Below are 14,523 nucleotides of genomic sequence, written 5' to 3' on the forward strand. Positions count from 1 at the left end.
CCCTCGACACGGCGTGCTCATTCAGTACCACCCAGCCCTGTCTGGCATCAAAGGACCATAATTCTTGTTCTCAATGGTCACTATACCTATATCTGACTTTTAAGGTCGGGGATACCATCCGCGTTGAGGGGGAAACTAAGACAAAGATCTCAGGGAAACATTCCTGGCTTTCTGGAAACACACTTGGGATCCTGAGATAGAACTAGAACTGGAGGCCAGGTGGGCCCTGCCAGATGTCGGGGCAGGCAGATAATGAGCAAGTCATGACTGCTCGCATTTGCCAGACCCTAGGGATGACAGGTGTGGCGCCTGCTCTGGTGTTGGGAGCTTGAGTCACAGAGGGGCAGGAGCATTGGTAGACCTGGTTGACTTTAGGGTCCCCAGCACCCTGTGTAGGGGAAGGATCAGTGTGCAGAGTGGCTCACGAATGGGGGCTTCAGCCTGTCAGCACTGCTAGGGCTCTAGGCAGTACCAAGAGTCACTGTGGCCCTGAGAGTTGAGCCTGTTCCTCTAGCTTATCCGATCTAGTTCTGTTCTGGCCTCCACAGGAACTGGGTGGGACAGATATGGCTGGGCTTTTAAGTGCTGATAGTGACCAGAGGGAAGTCCACAGCCTGGTTCTGTGGTCTGCAGGCTTAGTCCCCATGGTAGTAACCCCTGCACCTGGAGTTCTGACAAGGAGCCAGGACTTTGTTACCTTTGAACCCTCACAGCAGCCCCTGGATGCAGGTTTCACTGGAACCCCTTTAGAAGCTCTGCTAGAATACCCTGTCCAGGACTGCATAGCTTGCAGGTAATGGGAGTCCACAAAGAATTGAGACTCAAGAACTGGGGACCTGTGCTTCTACACAAGGGAGGCTCCATGCAAAAGCTGAGTGCAGCAAGCTGGTTGTGATGTTCAGTAAGCCTAGTTGAAGCCCCTGACCTGGGGTCTGGCCTCCCCCCTCACACTGCAGCAGGATGACTGGGCAAAGGAGTCTTTATGGCCCCTCTCTTGGGGATTAGAGCACAGGCCTTAGTGGAAGCCACATGACCTGGTAACCTCAGGCTGGGCCAAGCTACCTTCAGGACATAAAACCTGCTTTTGGCCCCTTTCAAGACCCCACCTATCTGACACCCCCTGGTAATGGGGCAGTTGGCCATCCAGAGCATGCCAGGATGACAGTCATGAGCTAGCAGCCCAGCCTTGGCTGGCCAAGCAAACTTTCTGGGGTCCAGCATGGGCTGCCTGGGTCCCAATGCGACTTCCATCCCAGCCTAGCTCCATCATCTTGGAACAAATTTCCTTCCCTGTAAAACAAAAAGAATAGTAATACCTACCTCAGAAGGGAGACCATTTATCATGGGTTGTAGCTAGTACCCCAGAGTAAGGAAGTGAAATCCTTGAGACAAGTACCCAAGGCTGGTTCACAAATTACATCACCATACTCAAAAGTGAGTTTTGAGGACTGGGTGACCAGGAACAGCGATATGCTTGGCACCTTCTATAGGAAGCCCCCAGATACCAATGACCACTGTACCACTTGCTTCATTGACTCCTCTAAGGAGAAAGACTTTGCAAATAAAGCAGCTGATCCAGGGTGCACAGCAGGGTCTGGCGCAGTTGCACTAGGAAGACAGTGCCACCACCGCCCTGCCTGCCAGGGCCCCCAGCGCTTGGGGGGACCAGAACAACCGGAATAGTGGATGCTGGCCATGTACACTAGGAACAGCTTAAGTGTGGAATGGCTCAGGCCAGAGTGCAGAATTCAGCAGGGTCCTTTATCTCCTGGGTAAATTCAAAGATCAGGATGTTTGTGATTACTTTCCTCACCAGCCTGCCTAGTCCAGCAGGCTATGTGCTCCAGCCTCCCTAAGGCCCACCACCATTTCTTTTACCAGGTCCCCTTCCTACACTCCAGAACCCCATTTCCCCTGACTCCCACCCATACCCTACCACCGAGAGAAAGCAAAAAATGGAGGTACCAACCCCACTCCAACCCTAGTTCCAGGATCACAGACACAGGCCAACTGACAGATCCTGCCGCAGGTTTATTTGTACAAATAGCACAGGAGGACACCAGCCCCATGCAGATAGAAGCCCAGGGGTCACACCAGTCCTTCTACCCTCACACTGGCAGATGGAAGCCTCTACACTGGTGCCTTTGTGGGGGCCTGGGCACCTTTGGGAGCCTGAGCCTGAGCTGCAGCAGGAGCTGGAGCAGGAGTTGCAGCTGCAGCCTGGGCCTTGGTTTGAGCCTTGGCCTTGGCCTTTGGCCGGCAGAGCCTGAGACCCTTGGCAATGCGGGCACGAGCACGTTTCCCGAGCTTGGGGTGAGCGATGTAGGCAAGTCGATTGAGCTTGCGGCTGCCACCCTTTGGGATCTTGGGCTTGACCTCCTTGGGCTTGACAAGGGCCTTGATAGCCTCGGCACGTGCACTCATGGCCTTGGCGTTGTTGGCCTGCATCTTCTTCAGCCCCTTCTTGTTGTGCTTCTTGGCAAAGCGCATGTTCCTCAGGAACTTGGGGTCTACCTGGAAGGCAAAAAAAAAGCAGACACTGTAAGTGCAACACGTGGGCCCCAAGTCACCTGTTGTGGCCCTCTCCACAGCTGTACCCAGGAGATTGCTGGGCTCCAGCCAAGGCCTACTGGGGAAGTAGACAGTCAAACTTAAATGCTGAAATATACACCCCTCACAAATCACCTGAAGAGAAACACATACTACAACCCCAGAAGCCAACACTCCACCCTAATGCTCCACACACACCCCACATTTTCCGGGCTACATGCCCAGAGCCCAATAGAGCTCAAATCAAGTGCAGAAGGAAAGAACAAATGAAGGCTGCCCCTTCTGCCAGGGTTGCAGGGCGTCAGCTCAGTTTTCCTGAAACCCCTCAGGGCCATCCCCACCTCTTTTAAGGAAAGTGTCAGTTAAACACCAAACCTGGTACAACAGATTCATGGCAAAGAAGGCTGAAAAATAAATCAAGATGGGGAAACTGAAGCTGTGAAATTCAAAGATTCATTCCACAGATCAGAGACCAAGGGCACAGGAAAAGACAGGACCCTGTTCTCTTGCTTAGACCCTGTAGCCTCAGCCTTCTCAGCCAATTCTTGGAACTCCTTGGCACAGGAAGGAAAGCTGACCCCCAAGCTCAGCACCGGGTCAGATCAAGGTCATGTGACTAGAAGAATGGAAGACTCTCACAAAGTGCGCAGTACACAAAGATAAAGCCATTCCCTCCCTTCAAGTGCTCTGGATAAACAATGGGGATGGTCAAACTACCCGGGCTGGGAAAAGCCAAGTAAAGGTTTCTTATGGGTTTGGCAGAACTTCAAGTCCAAGCAAAAGGTGGCTGGATAGAGAAACCGTGGACTTTGGTAGTCCAGGTAAGACAAGAGACAGTTCATGACGGTGCTCAGGCAGATGCTGAAGCCAGAAAAAGATACATGAAAGGCTCTCTGATGGTGCAACTGGGGCCAAACAGACACACTTGTATGTGATGCGGCACACACACTCACCCCCTTAAGAGATTCGTATCTTTGTGACCGGGGCTTCTTGATGCCATTTCTGTGCCATTTCCGTGCTGTGAGGAAGCAAAGGAATTAGACCAAATGAGATTTGCTCTAGTAAGACCACCCAACATCACAGCTGGCCAGCCTGGGAAAAACCATTACTTCCCAGAGTAGGCCTTCTTGAGATCTGGAATAACCCTTATCATTGAATGCAAAGCACGGTGGGTATCTCAAGCGGATGCCTGGCTTCTACAACTATAACCCAAAGGTAACAGTGACTGAAAACAAAATCAGCCCCAGGCCCACAGTAGAAATGTGCCCCCTTGCCCTGCCCCGCATCCCTAGTTCTTGTCAGGGTCTGAAGTGTGAGATAAGAGGTTGGGCCAGGGGAACTTACACTGGTTGTGCGTGGTGTGGTTCTTGGACTTGGCCATATCTGCACCTGGAAGAGGAGAGTGGCGGTCAGGCCCGGGGGCTCACAGGGCTGGGCCTATCGCTGCCGCCCTGATGTGGAAGGACGTGGGCCAGAAGCCGGAATGAAGCTGCACACAGATGCCTGCCTTGCATCTGCGGCCTCCACCGGCCTCAACTTACTCAGCACGACCCGACGCCGGTCCCCGCCTCCCGAACTCGGGTAACAGTGCCCTGAAACCAACCCTCCCTCCCAAGGCTGCGCTCTACCCCAAATCCGAGTCCTCCCCTTCCCATCCACTCCTTGAGAACCCGCAAGCACCACGCGCGCTCCGCGCCTTCCGCTCCCCACAGTCACGCAGCCGGTCTCCCTGTCCTTCGCGGGATTTGCGCCCGGCAGCTGGCTGGGAGCCGCGGATGGCTCCGGATACCGCGCGGCCAAAACTCACCAAAGCCCGCGGCTCCCGAAGCGCCTTGGACCGGAAGAGAAAGAGGAAGGCCGCTGTGCAGCACGGGAAATAGGGTCGTCCGGGACGGAAGGTTCTTCCGGAAAAGCTTCCCCCAGCGCCGGGAAGAAAGGTTCCGAAGCCTGGGAGGGTACAAGCCAGATGGGAAGGCGGCGCTACGAGCCTCGCGCAGCTTCCTGCAGGTTTTACCCACGTTTATTCTTCCTGGACTAGGCTCTTGGGGCCCAGTTCTCATTAAAGGTCCCGAAGACGAAGGGAGACTCTGAGGAATACATGCTAGGAAAGGAGTGACAGACTTGTGTTCTTTAACAGTACCTTGGCTGCTGTGCGGAGAATGGACTGTAGGGGGCAGAAGTGAAGCGGGGGAGGTGTGGGGCGGCTGGTGCCGTCTTCTCCGTGGTGCCACTGGAGAGTGGGGGAACCTGGAACCCAGCCAGTATGGGGAAGCCGGTATGGGGAAGAGTGGATCAGTAGACTGGACTTGGGATGCCGAAGATGAGGGAGGAGAGGGAGGCCAGGTGGCCCCTAAATTTTTGGCTTGAACGTCTGGATGAATGCTGGTACTGTTCACAGAAGTGGGGAAGGTTGGGAGGGACAGGGCTTTTATTGCTTTGCCTTGAGGAGGCCAGTGATCCAGATGTTTCTGTTTGGATGCATTAAATGTGACACGCCTGTGGGACATCCAAAATGAGTCGGGCGTTTCCTCCTGACAACTTTTCCCTCTTCCCCTCTCCCCCTCCACAGTTCATCTCCATGCAGCAGTGGGCACTGTTAAAGACACAAATCAGACCTTGTCATTGAAAGTCTTCCAAGGCCTCCTCTTGCATTTGGAAAGAAACTCTTTACTTCCCCTAACCCTGGCAGTCTTCTCCATATCATTCACTTCTCTCCAAACCCATGGGCTTTTTTCCTTTCCTGCCAAGTACAAATGCTTGTTCTGACTTCAAGGCCTTTGCACTTACTATCCTCTCTGACTGGACTACCTTCTCCCTGGACTATGCTCTTTGGATGGTGTGCTTTCTTGGAGAGGTCTCCCAAAGACTGCCCACCCTATCTAAAATAGATACACTCTACTCCATCTCCTCAGTTATTCTGTGTCCTCTCATTCTCTTTGCTTCCTTCATAGAACTTTCCAGACTCTAATTATGTTCTATATTTACTTGTGTACGTGTCCACTGGCACAAGTGCCATGAGTTCAGGACTGGTTTGGTCACTGTTACTTCCCCATTGCTTGACATAGGACTTGATGTAGAACAGGAACTTAATAAACACCTGCTGAATGGACGTTCTTTGGCAAGGTGGTTTCACGGAGTGACAGGAGCATATTGCAGAGAGTTGGGGGGTGAAGGGGGAAAGGAAGATGTGGACATCTGCTCGGGACTTAGTTTTGCCAGCTTGTTATAACAGTGGCAGAGCAAGCAGTGAGCAGAGAGCCGTAGTCTGACAGGGGAGGCAGATTCAAAGACAGGTGATGGCCATGCATGAACATTGAAGCTGCTATAGGGATTGGCCCAGGGTGAAATCCTAGCTGCCTGTCAAAGGGGGAGCAGTGACAAGAGTGGGGAGCTTTGATTGATCTGGGACTTGTTCAGGAGCCAAAAGGGAACATGACCTAGAGCCACTTGCCTGCCATGCCTTTCAATAGGCAAGATGGTAGGGCCAGCCTTATGTATAGGGATAGTTCCCTCCTTCTTCCTTCCTCCCTCCCTCCTCCCTTCTTCTCTCCCTCCCTTCATCCTTCCCTCCCTTCTTCCCTTCCTCCCCTCCCCTCTTCACCCCTCCCTCACCTCCGTCTCTCTTTCTCCCTCTCCCTCTCCCTCCCTCCCTCCTTCCTCCCTCCCTCCCTTCCTTTCTTTCTCTCATTCTTTTTCCGTGAAAGCTCTTTTGTGACAATTGTATTCATTCAGTCATAATTCATGGACATCCTTCCCTGTTCATGAAAACCCTTTGTGGTCCTATTTTATTTTGCTCATTTGAAAACATTATTGGTGTGTGTGTGTTGGGGGGGCACCTGGGTGGCTCAGTTGGTTAAGTATCTGACTTTGGCTTAGGTCATGATCTTGCAGTTTGTGGATTTGAGTCCCGCATCAGGCTCTGCATTGACATTGAGGAGCCTACTTGGGATTCTCTCTCTCCCCCTCTCTCTGCTCCTGTCCTGCTTGTTCTCTCTCTCTCTCTCTCTCTCTCTCTCTCTCTCTCTTTCAAAATAAATAAATAAACTAAAAAAAAAAAGGAATATGGGACTCCTGGGTGGCTCAGTTGGTTGAGCATCCGACTTTGGTTCAGGTCATGATCTTATGGTTCACATGAGTTCAAGCCTCATGTTGGTCTCACTACTGTCAGCACAGAGCCTGCTTTGGATCCTCTGTCCCCCTCTCTCTGCCCCTCCCCTGCTCACACTCTCTCAAAAATAAATAAGCATTTTTTTAATTAAAAAAAAACCTTTAAAAACATTATTCTGGGGCTGGCTCAGAAGAGTGTATGACGCTTGATATAGGGCTTGTGAGTTCAAGCTCCACATTGGGCGTAGAGAGTACTTAAAATAAATAAGTAAATAAGCAACAACAAAAAAAACCCCACCACAACAATGCATTATTCTGAAAGAGGTCAGTAAACATCACCAGATGCCAAAGGAGTCTCTGACACAAAAAAGGTGAAAAATGTAACCTTTCCTCCAAGGTTGACACACTTCCACCCTCTATGAATGAGCAGCTCTTGCCCCATTTCAGGTCCATGTGGAGGCCTGGGTCCACCTTCCATCCTCAGTGGCCTAGCCTAGGGCAGAGCCACTAGCTAGACTCAGCGGAGTGTCTATCAACCAGGCCCCTTGCCGATGCCTTGGGCACAAGCTGGAGAGGGGAGGCCTAGATAAACCTTGCACTGGACGAGGCTGGATGTGACCCACCTGAACCACGTGGCCTCCAGTGGCATTGTCTTGCCCAGGCCTTGTCCGGAGCCACAGTCCAAGTAGGATCCAGTAGGGCCCATTCACCAAAGTAACAGGATTGGAGACATCTGGGATTATTTTTGCTGTGCCTGGCACAGGTCCAGGTGCATGTGGGGGCCTGATAAGTATTTGAGGAATTAAATGTACACACTTCACAAACCCAGGCAGATGGCAGAATCAAGAGGCAAGAAGCCAATCAGCCTGAAGGGATTTCACAGGGATAAGAGTCAGCTCTTTGACCAGGTCAGATCTCTGCTCTCTAAGCTTCATTCTGAGTGTAACCTGGGGACAAACACAGTAATTGCTCCACAGGGTGACAGTGGATAATTTGAGTAAAGCACTGAACACTGTGCTGAGTACACATTAGGTGCTCAATCATTGTCAGTCTCATTTATGCTTTTTTCCCCACAAGGCCTCTGGAGAGGGGGAGAAGGCTCAGGGAAAGAATGTCAGAGGCAAGTGAATGCTAAAAATGAGGACAGGATCCAAGGGAGGGTCAGGCTGGAGGGAAGGGACAGTCCTCAGGGGTCCAGATTCCCCTCAGGCTAGAGTCCCCTCAGTTCCAGAGGGACAGGGACCCCCAGTGTACCAGATAAGAGGGACTGTGGGTGGGTTATCAGAAACCAGGATGTTCTCTCTGTAGAAGACTGGGGGGGGGGGGCACAGAAGAGGAGCCCCCCTGAGCAGTGGCTTTGGATCTGCTTAGAAATTCCCAAGTGAGAGGCCACCTAGCTCTATGTGGCCACAGAAGGCAAAGCTGTGACCGAGGAAGGCCAATACCAGCTCCATGGATGAGGATTATTTCAGATCAATCAGAATTTCCTCCGAACTATGGAGCAGTGAGTTCCCAGAAGCAGTGAGCTCTCTTGTACAAGAGATATGCAAGCAGTGATTTAATTACTGAAGATGAGGATGAAGTATGGGATAGAGGGTTGGAGAATATAACCTTTAAGTTCACTTATCTCTGGGAGTCTGGGATTCAAAGTTCCTGAAGAAGGAAAGGTGGTGGGCAGCGTGTGACGCCAGCGTGGGGCTCGGGGTCTGGCAGGAAAAGAGAGGACAGATCAAGCGGAGGCTTGGAGGTGCAGCCCATCCCTCAGGTCACTGGGTATGTCTTCAACAGCCCCAGGCCACCGATTTTCCCTCTGGGGGGGCCTCTGGCCCCGGAGTGCTGCAGTGTCCCCAGCCAGGAATGTGAGCCTGCTATCCGCATGGGGGCAGCACGGGCCCACGAATGGAATGGTGCTGCAGCTGGTAGGCTGGGGCTCCCTCTCATGGGAACCCTTTGAGCCTCCAGTCCCTCTCTCCCTCTCTCTGTCCCTCTCTCTCTTTCTCTCTCTCACACGCCCCCCCCCCCACTACTTTTCCACCCACCTCCACCTGTGGATCAAGCCTCTATCTGCCATTCTTGGCAGGTGCTCTGGGGTAGGTTGGGTCCCCCTGGCCCCATCAAGAGCCTGGTGGTGATGGGGGGTGGGTGGGTGTCTTCCCCGAAGAGAGTTCAGGGTAGAGAAAACGAAGCCTGTGGGGACCGCCCCTGTTGGTCTACCTGAGAATTATAGGAAGCCACAGTTTGGGCATCAGGTGGGCTTGGGTTCAAATCAGACTGCCACTCACCAGCAGAGTGACTTTACATTTCTGAGCCTCAGTTTCCTCATCTGTAACAGTGGGGGAGAGCATCACCCAGTGCTGAGCAGGAGGAAAGCCTCCCAGGGCCTGGATGTGCATTCATGAGACCGCCTGGCAGCCTTGGGGGGTGATGGGGCTTTCATTACCATATTTCACAGATGGAGAGAGGGGAGTCTTTGGGCATGACTTGCTAGAGGTCCCACAGCCAAATGGAGGGCTGCCATAGTCCAGACATCCAGCGGGACCCGGAAGAGCATGAGATGGTGCATGCCTGGTGAGGCCATAGAGGGAGCCCTGTGATGCTGACTCCCACCTCTCAGGTGATCTGGGAGAAGCCCTTGGCCTCTAAGGTCAACAGATGCTCTGAGTGGGAGCATCCTCAGTGCTAGCCCCTGCCTCTGCTCAGACTCACTCACCCAGAACAGACCTAGAAAGGAGGGCGTGTTGGTGATAGTGGCAGTGACCCTGGGAGGAGGCAGGGGTCAGCCAGCCTCAGGCGGGCAGAGGCAGGCAGGATGTGAATGGAGGAGAAGCTCAGTGCCTCAAAGAACTGACTTGCTGGGCATGGAGGGGGAGTAGGTGCGTGTGAGGGGGTTGGACAGGGCAAGACTGCATCCCCGAGTGGCTCCCCCCACTCCCGCCCCGCCTCTGAGGTGGAAAACACAAAACAGCCAAGGGGATTCCTTTTTAACAAAGAGGGTCTGAAAAGGAAGAATGAAGCAGAGGGCTGGGAGGGACCCTTTCCTTTCCCTCCCCAGCAGCTTCCAGGGAGTCAGCAATGTCATTGCTATGGCAACCGCAGCCCCTCCAGCTCCCCTTTCTCCTTCACCCCGTCCTGACTGGATGCCCACTGTCCCAGCCCAAGCTAAAGAGAGGCCTGGGGTGGGGGGAGCATCTTACTGTCGGGCTGAAGGACAGATAGGCCATGAGGGCCACAGGAGGGTTGTAAGCCAGGGGGTGGGGTGGGGGAGGTCCAGGGGAGTCTCTTGACTTGCCCTTGTCTGCTTCCCATTTAGTCCTTTAGTAAACTCCCCTCCAAGGGCCCAGTGCATCATGGACGAAATGAGGGAGAAGGAAGCCCACCCCTGTTTAGGGAGGCACAAGGGACACCAGAAAAGGAGCTGGGGATCTGAGGAACAGCATAGCCAGGAGGGCTGAGGTCCCATCAAATGCCCCCTTATCAAGAAGGGCTTGTGGACATAGACACTGCCCTTTCTAAGCTGTGTCCCTGGGTAAATCACCCAACTTCCTAGGGGCTACCCCTTACTCCCCTTCTGCCCCCATTCCATGTAAAATGGGGTCAGCCATGCAGGCTGGGGGAGATTCTAGTGATGCAGCAAAGAGAAAGGATGACCTCTCCAGGAGATCTGTGGATGGACCCTGGGAGGCCCTGAGCTTAAAACCGTTTATGTCTGCTGGGCCGTAGCTGTGGCCACGATCACCAGGAGCATCTACTGTGCACAGAGCCTGGAGGACTGGGTGGAGAGGAAGATGTAGGCACAGAACACCAGAATGCAGAACAGAGAGGGTCCATCCAGGCCAGGAGCCTCTAGGGGTTGGAGGAAGGACCTGGAAGTCTTCCTGGGAGAGGAGGCATGCTGTTGGCTGGAAGGTAGGCCGTGAAAGATCAGGCGGGAGTGGGGAGGGGACGGGAAGGGGGCAGGGAGCTCTCTGGCAGGAGACCCCAGCTGATCCGGGCCTCCCTGACCTGGACCCTCAAAGTCCAAGGGCCTGGCCCACAGTGGGCATCCTTGCCTTCCCAGCACACAGCCCTAAGTCCAGGCCTCAGCAGAGAGAGGGGTGCCCTGCAGAGGTCTGGAGCCAGGAGCTTTTCACTGCTCATCACCGGTCCTCACCATACCCTCAGAGCGGCTTCCCTTGTTGCTCCCATGTTGCAGATAGGGAAACTGAGGCTGAGAAAGGTGAAGTGACTTGCCCAGGGTCACCAACTTCTTCTCCTCTGTCAAAGCCACTCTTGGAAGGTCTTCTGGTCTTGGACCCTGCCTGAGACTCTCACACTGGTGACAGTTTGGGAAAAGGAGAGTGATGCCTCACCTGAGGAGTGAGTCAGTGATAGAGCGTGCTCTGGCATCCACAGCAAGTAGCAGAGAGTAGAGGGCCTATCTCATCCCCCCAGAATAACATTGGTGCGTCCTTCCTTTCTGTGTCTATCGCACACTTGTTCATCAGCTGGCCATCACATTCTCAGGCACCCCCAGCCCACCCACTGGTGAAAGTTCAAGAGTACGATCCAGATCTTGCCTGACACATAGCAGCTGGGTGAGCTTGAGCAAATACTGAACCCCCTGTGGCTCAGTGACCCCTCCAGTAAGATGAGGATGAGGACACTACCTACTTGGCAGGTTGTGGTGAGGCTTCAGGGACCCATTCCTACCACGCACTTACCGGGGTCTGGCCGCGATCTCTATCCTGCTGAGACCAGGCTTGAAGCAGCCAGAGGCCAGGCAGGCACTATGGGGGTCCTTCCCTACCCCCCAGATCTTTTCTGGAAATAGGGAAGCTGCCCACCCCCAGGGTGCCCTGTCCAGAGGGAGATGGGAGAGCAGGGATGCCCTGGGATGCCCTCCTCACCTTGGGCCGGGATGGTGGGGGCGGGGCCAGGAGAGGGCGGGCTGAGGAGCTGCTGCGGAGTGGGGGTGGCTATGAGGGGCATGTGAGATGATATCCCCACCACTCCTGGCAACCAGGCCCCAGCTCTGGGAGCCGGTGGCGGGTGAGAGCCCAGTGGTCCTCACTGGGCCTGTCTCTGCACGGCTGCCCATCTGGCACGGGCCTGGCCGCACTGGTTTTAATAGTTTTCCACAAGCAGCTCCTGGAGGTGCGGGGGCGGCTTCCCCTTGACTTGCCTCTCCTGGAGGATGAGGCTTGGCTAAAAATAACTTGAATTGCTGTGCTCCCACCCTGGCGGGAGGAGGGGCCTGGGGGCTGCGGGGGTGGGAATGTGGCAGCAGCCTGGAGAGGGGGTTCCCTGAGAGAAGACGGAGCAAAGTAGTGCCGGTAGCTGGGAAGGGGTGCAGGACGGTGCAGGGAATGTGGCCCTTTCTCACCCACTTCCCCGGGGGCCTGTTCCTGGAGCACAGTATTTATGGAGCAGAGCTGTGGACCAAGGCTGGCCTGACCCCTGGCCTTGCATCATGGAGGGAGACCAGCCTGGCCGATATGGTGGCAGCGGGCTCCTTCCAGCACCAGAGTCTGTTTGGAGGAGACCCCCCACATACTGTCAGGGCAGGAGCCCCCTCCACTCGCTCCTGCCCAGACAGGGGCTTGGATCTGGGCTCCAGTTCCCTATTTCTTCCTTCCCTGCCTTGTGACACTGAGCCTCATATGAAAACTGGGGGAAATGCAAAATTAAGCACTTGACTCCTGGGCCTGCTGAGGCCTCTCCTAATCCCACTTCCTCCATCAGGCTGGAGAGTTGGGCTCCCCATCACCCCCTTGGTGCAGGGCTGAGAAAGACCATCCTCAGAGCAGGTGGGGGCTGCGTCAGAATCCAGGAGGAGAGATTCTTGATACCCTGGGGTAGACAAGAGTTGGGTAGGCGTGGCACATACAAGAAAATTCCACCAGTGAACATCTCTCAAGAGTCCACAGGATACCAAGTACTATTGATACTGGAGGGGATGCAGGCCTGAGCAAGACAGACAGGAATCCCAGGCCTCACGTTGCTTACAGTCTTACAAGGCAAATTTCATTCCCCTTTTTGTATTGTTTGGTAGGTCACCAGTGTCCATTATATCATTATGCATTGCCATTTCCAGATATTCCTTTACATTAAACAGATATTATGTTTAAACAGATAAATAAGGAATAAACACAAATTTAATTTCTCTCTCCCTCAAAAAAAAAAAAAAAAAAATCCCAAAGTGGGTGAGCTCCAGAGGCTGACCTACTCTCTTTGCCTCCTCTCACTGATATTCCATCACATTCATCTAAAAGGAATCCCCTTCTGCACTCCTATCCCCCCTCCAATTTCCGATCCCAGTTGAAAGTCCCACAAGGTCACTGTCTCACTCATTGGAAGGCAAGGGTCAGATTTGGTTTGGAGTGCCAGATTGGTATGTGGGGTAGGATACCTGACCTTTGGGAGAGCCAGAGCCAGTTGGGAAGATAAAATGCAATGGAGAGAAGTACAGAACCTGGGAAAAATCTCTCCCTTGGCCCAGGGCTTTTGTACTGTATTAATAGAAGCAGAAAATGCAGAAGGGGGGAGGTTAACATGTATGCCCTGTCTCAAGCTCTTGATCTCTACCTGGGGAGCTCAGTCTGCCATCCATCCATCCATCCATCCACTCATCGATCCACCTATTCATACATCTATACATCATCCAACCAACCATCTATGGTAGACAGAATAATGACCCTCAAAAATGCCTACATTCTAATCTCCAGACTCTGTGAATATGTTACTTAACACGGCAAAAGGGAATTAAGATTATGGATGGAATTAAGGTGGTTAATCAGCTGACCTTAAAATAGGGAGATTATCCTGGATTATCTGAGTGGACCCAATGAAATCACAAGGTTCCTTAAGGGTGGAAGAGGGAATCAGAAGACAGAACACGATGGCAGCATTGCTGGCTCTAAAGATAAAGGAATGGAACCCAAAGACAAGGAGAATGAACAGCCTCTAGAAGCCGGAAAAGTGAGAAAGTGGAATGTCCCCTGGAACCTTCAGAAGGAACACAGCTCTGTCAACACGTTGATTTTAGTCTAATGAGATCCAGTTCAGATATCTAACCTCTAGAACTATAAGATAATAGATTTGTGTTGATTTATGCCATTAAGTTTGTGGTAATTTGTTAGAACAGAGATAGGAAACTAATACATCATCTAATGATCCAATCCATCAGGCAACCAAATATCCACCCATTTATCTATCTGTCCCTCCAACCAACCATCCATCCATTTATTTAACAAATATTCACGTTAAAGGAGTGTCCCCAACTGTGAAAGAAAACAGTTGCCACCTTCCAGGAGCTCCCCATCCCCTGAGGGAGACAGACATAGGGTTTCCATCCAGGACCCTCAGTGCTACCGTGGTGGAACACAAAGGCATTTGGGAAGGATTATGGGAGGACTCATGGCTTGATGGCTGGCAGTAGCAGGAACAGGAGAGGAAGCCCTACAAGACAAGAGTCTGTAGGGTTGGGTGACTATTTGTGTGCCTGAGTGTGTGTGTGTCATGGCACTCTGACTCTCAGGGAGCAGCTGGCAGGAGCCTGGGGCCCCACATCCCTACAGTGGTTGCCACCCAGAAAATTAATGTGTTTACCAGGAAAGGCCTGGGTAGCCATGGCAATTAGCATTGTGGAGCACAGGGCAGTCACACCAGTGACTGTCAGCAAACCCAGACCAGTGGAAAGGGATGGAGAGGAAGGGGCTTCAGCTGCTTTGCCCCCCAGGCTCTGCTGCAGCTTCTGACCTCCAGCCACACCGAGTCTCATGCTACAAGAAGCTCACAAAGCCTCCTGGCCACTTTTTCATGGCTCCCATTTCAGCCTCATGGGAAAGATGGCAAAACTGAGGCTCAGGGGAGGGCAGTCAAGGGCAC

At 53.1% G+C, this 14,523-nt stretch overlaps 1 protein-coding gene across 1 annotated transcript; it reads right to left on the bottom strand.

Moving 5' to 3' along the window:
* Nucleotides 1-2,011: 2,011 nt before the first annotated feature.
* RPL29 (ribosomal protein L29) lies at nucleotides 2,012-4,455 on the bottom strand. The gene is made up of 4 exons (XM_047825240.1): nucleotides 4,358-4,455; nucleotides 3,895-3,939; nucleotides 3,504-3,568; nucleotides 2,012-2,514 (listed from the first exon to the last, which is right to left on the bottom strand). Exons 2-4 carry the CDS (start codon nucleotides 3,929-3,931, stop codon nucleotides 2,131-2,133), a joined length of 486 nt encoding a protein of 161 aa, XP_047681196.1. The 5' UTR covers nucleotides 3,932-3,939; nucleotides 4,358-4,455; the 3' UTR covers nucleotides 2,012-2,130.
* Nucleotides 4,456-14,523: the final 10,068 nt, after the last annotated feature.

Source organism: Prionailurus viverrinus, chromosome A2 (assembly GCF_022837055.1).
Source record: "Prionailurus viverrinus isolate Anna chromosome A2, UM_Priviv_1.0, whole genome shotgun sequence".
Classification (NCBI taxonomy): Eukaryota; Metazoa; Chordata; class Mammalia; order Carnivora; family Felidae; genus Prionailurus; species Prionailurus viverrinus.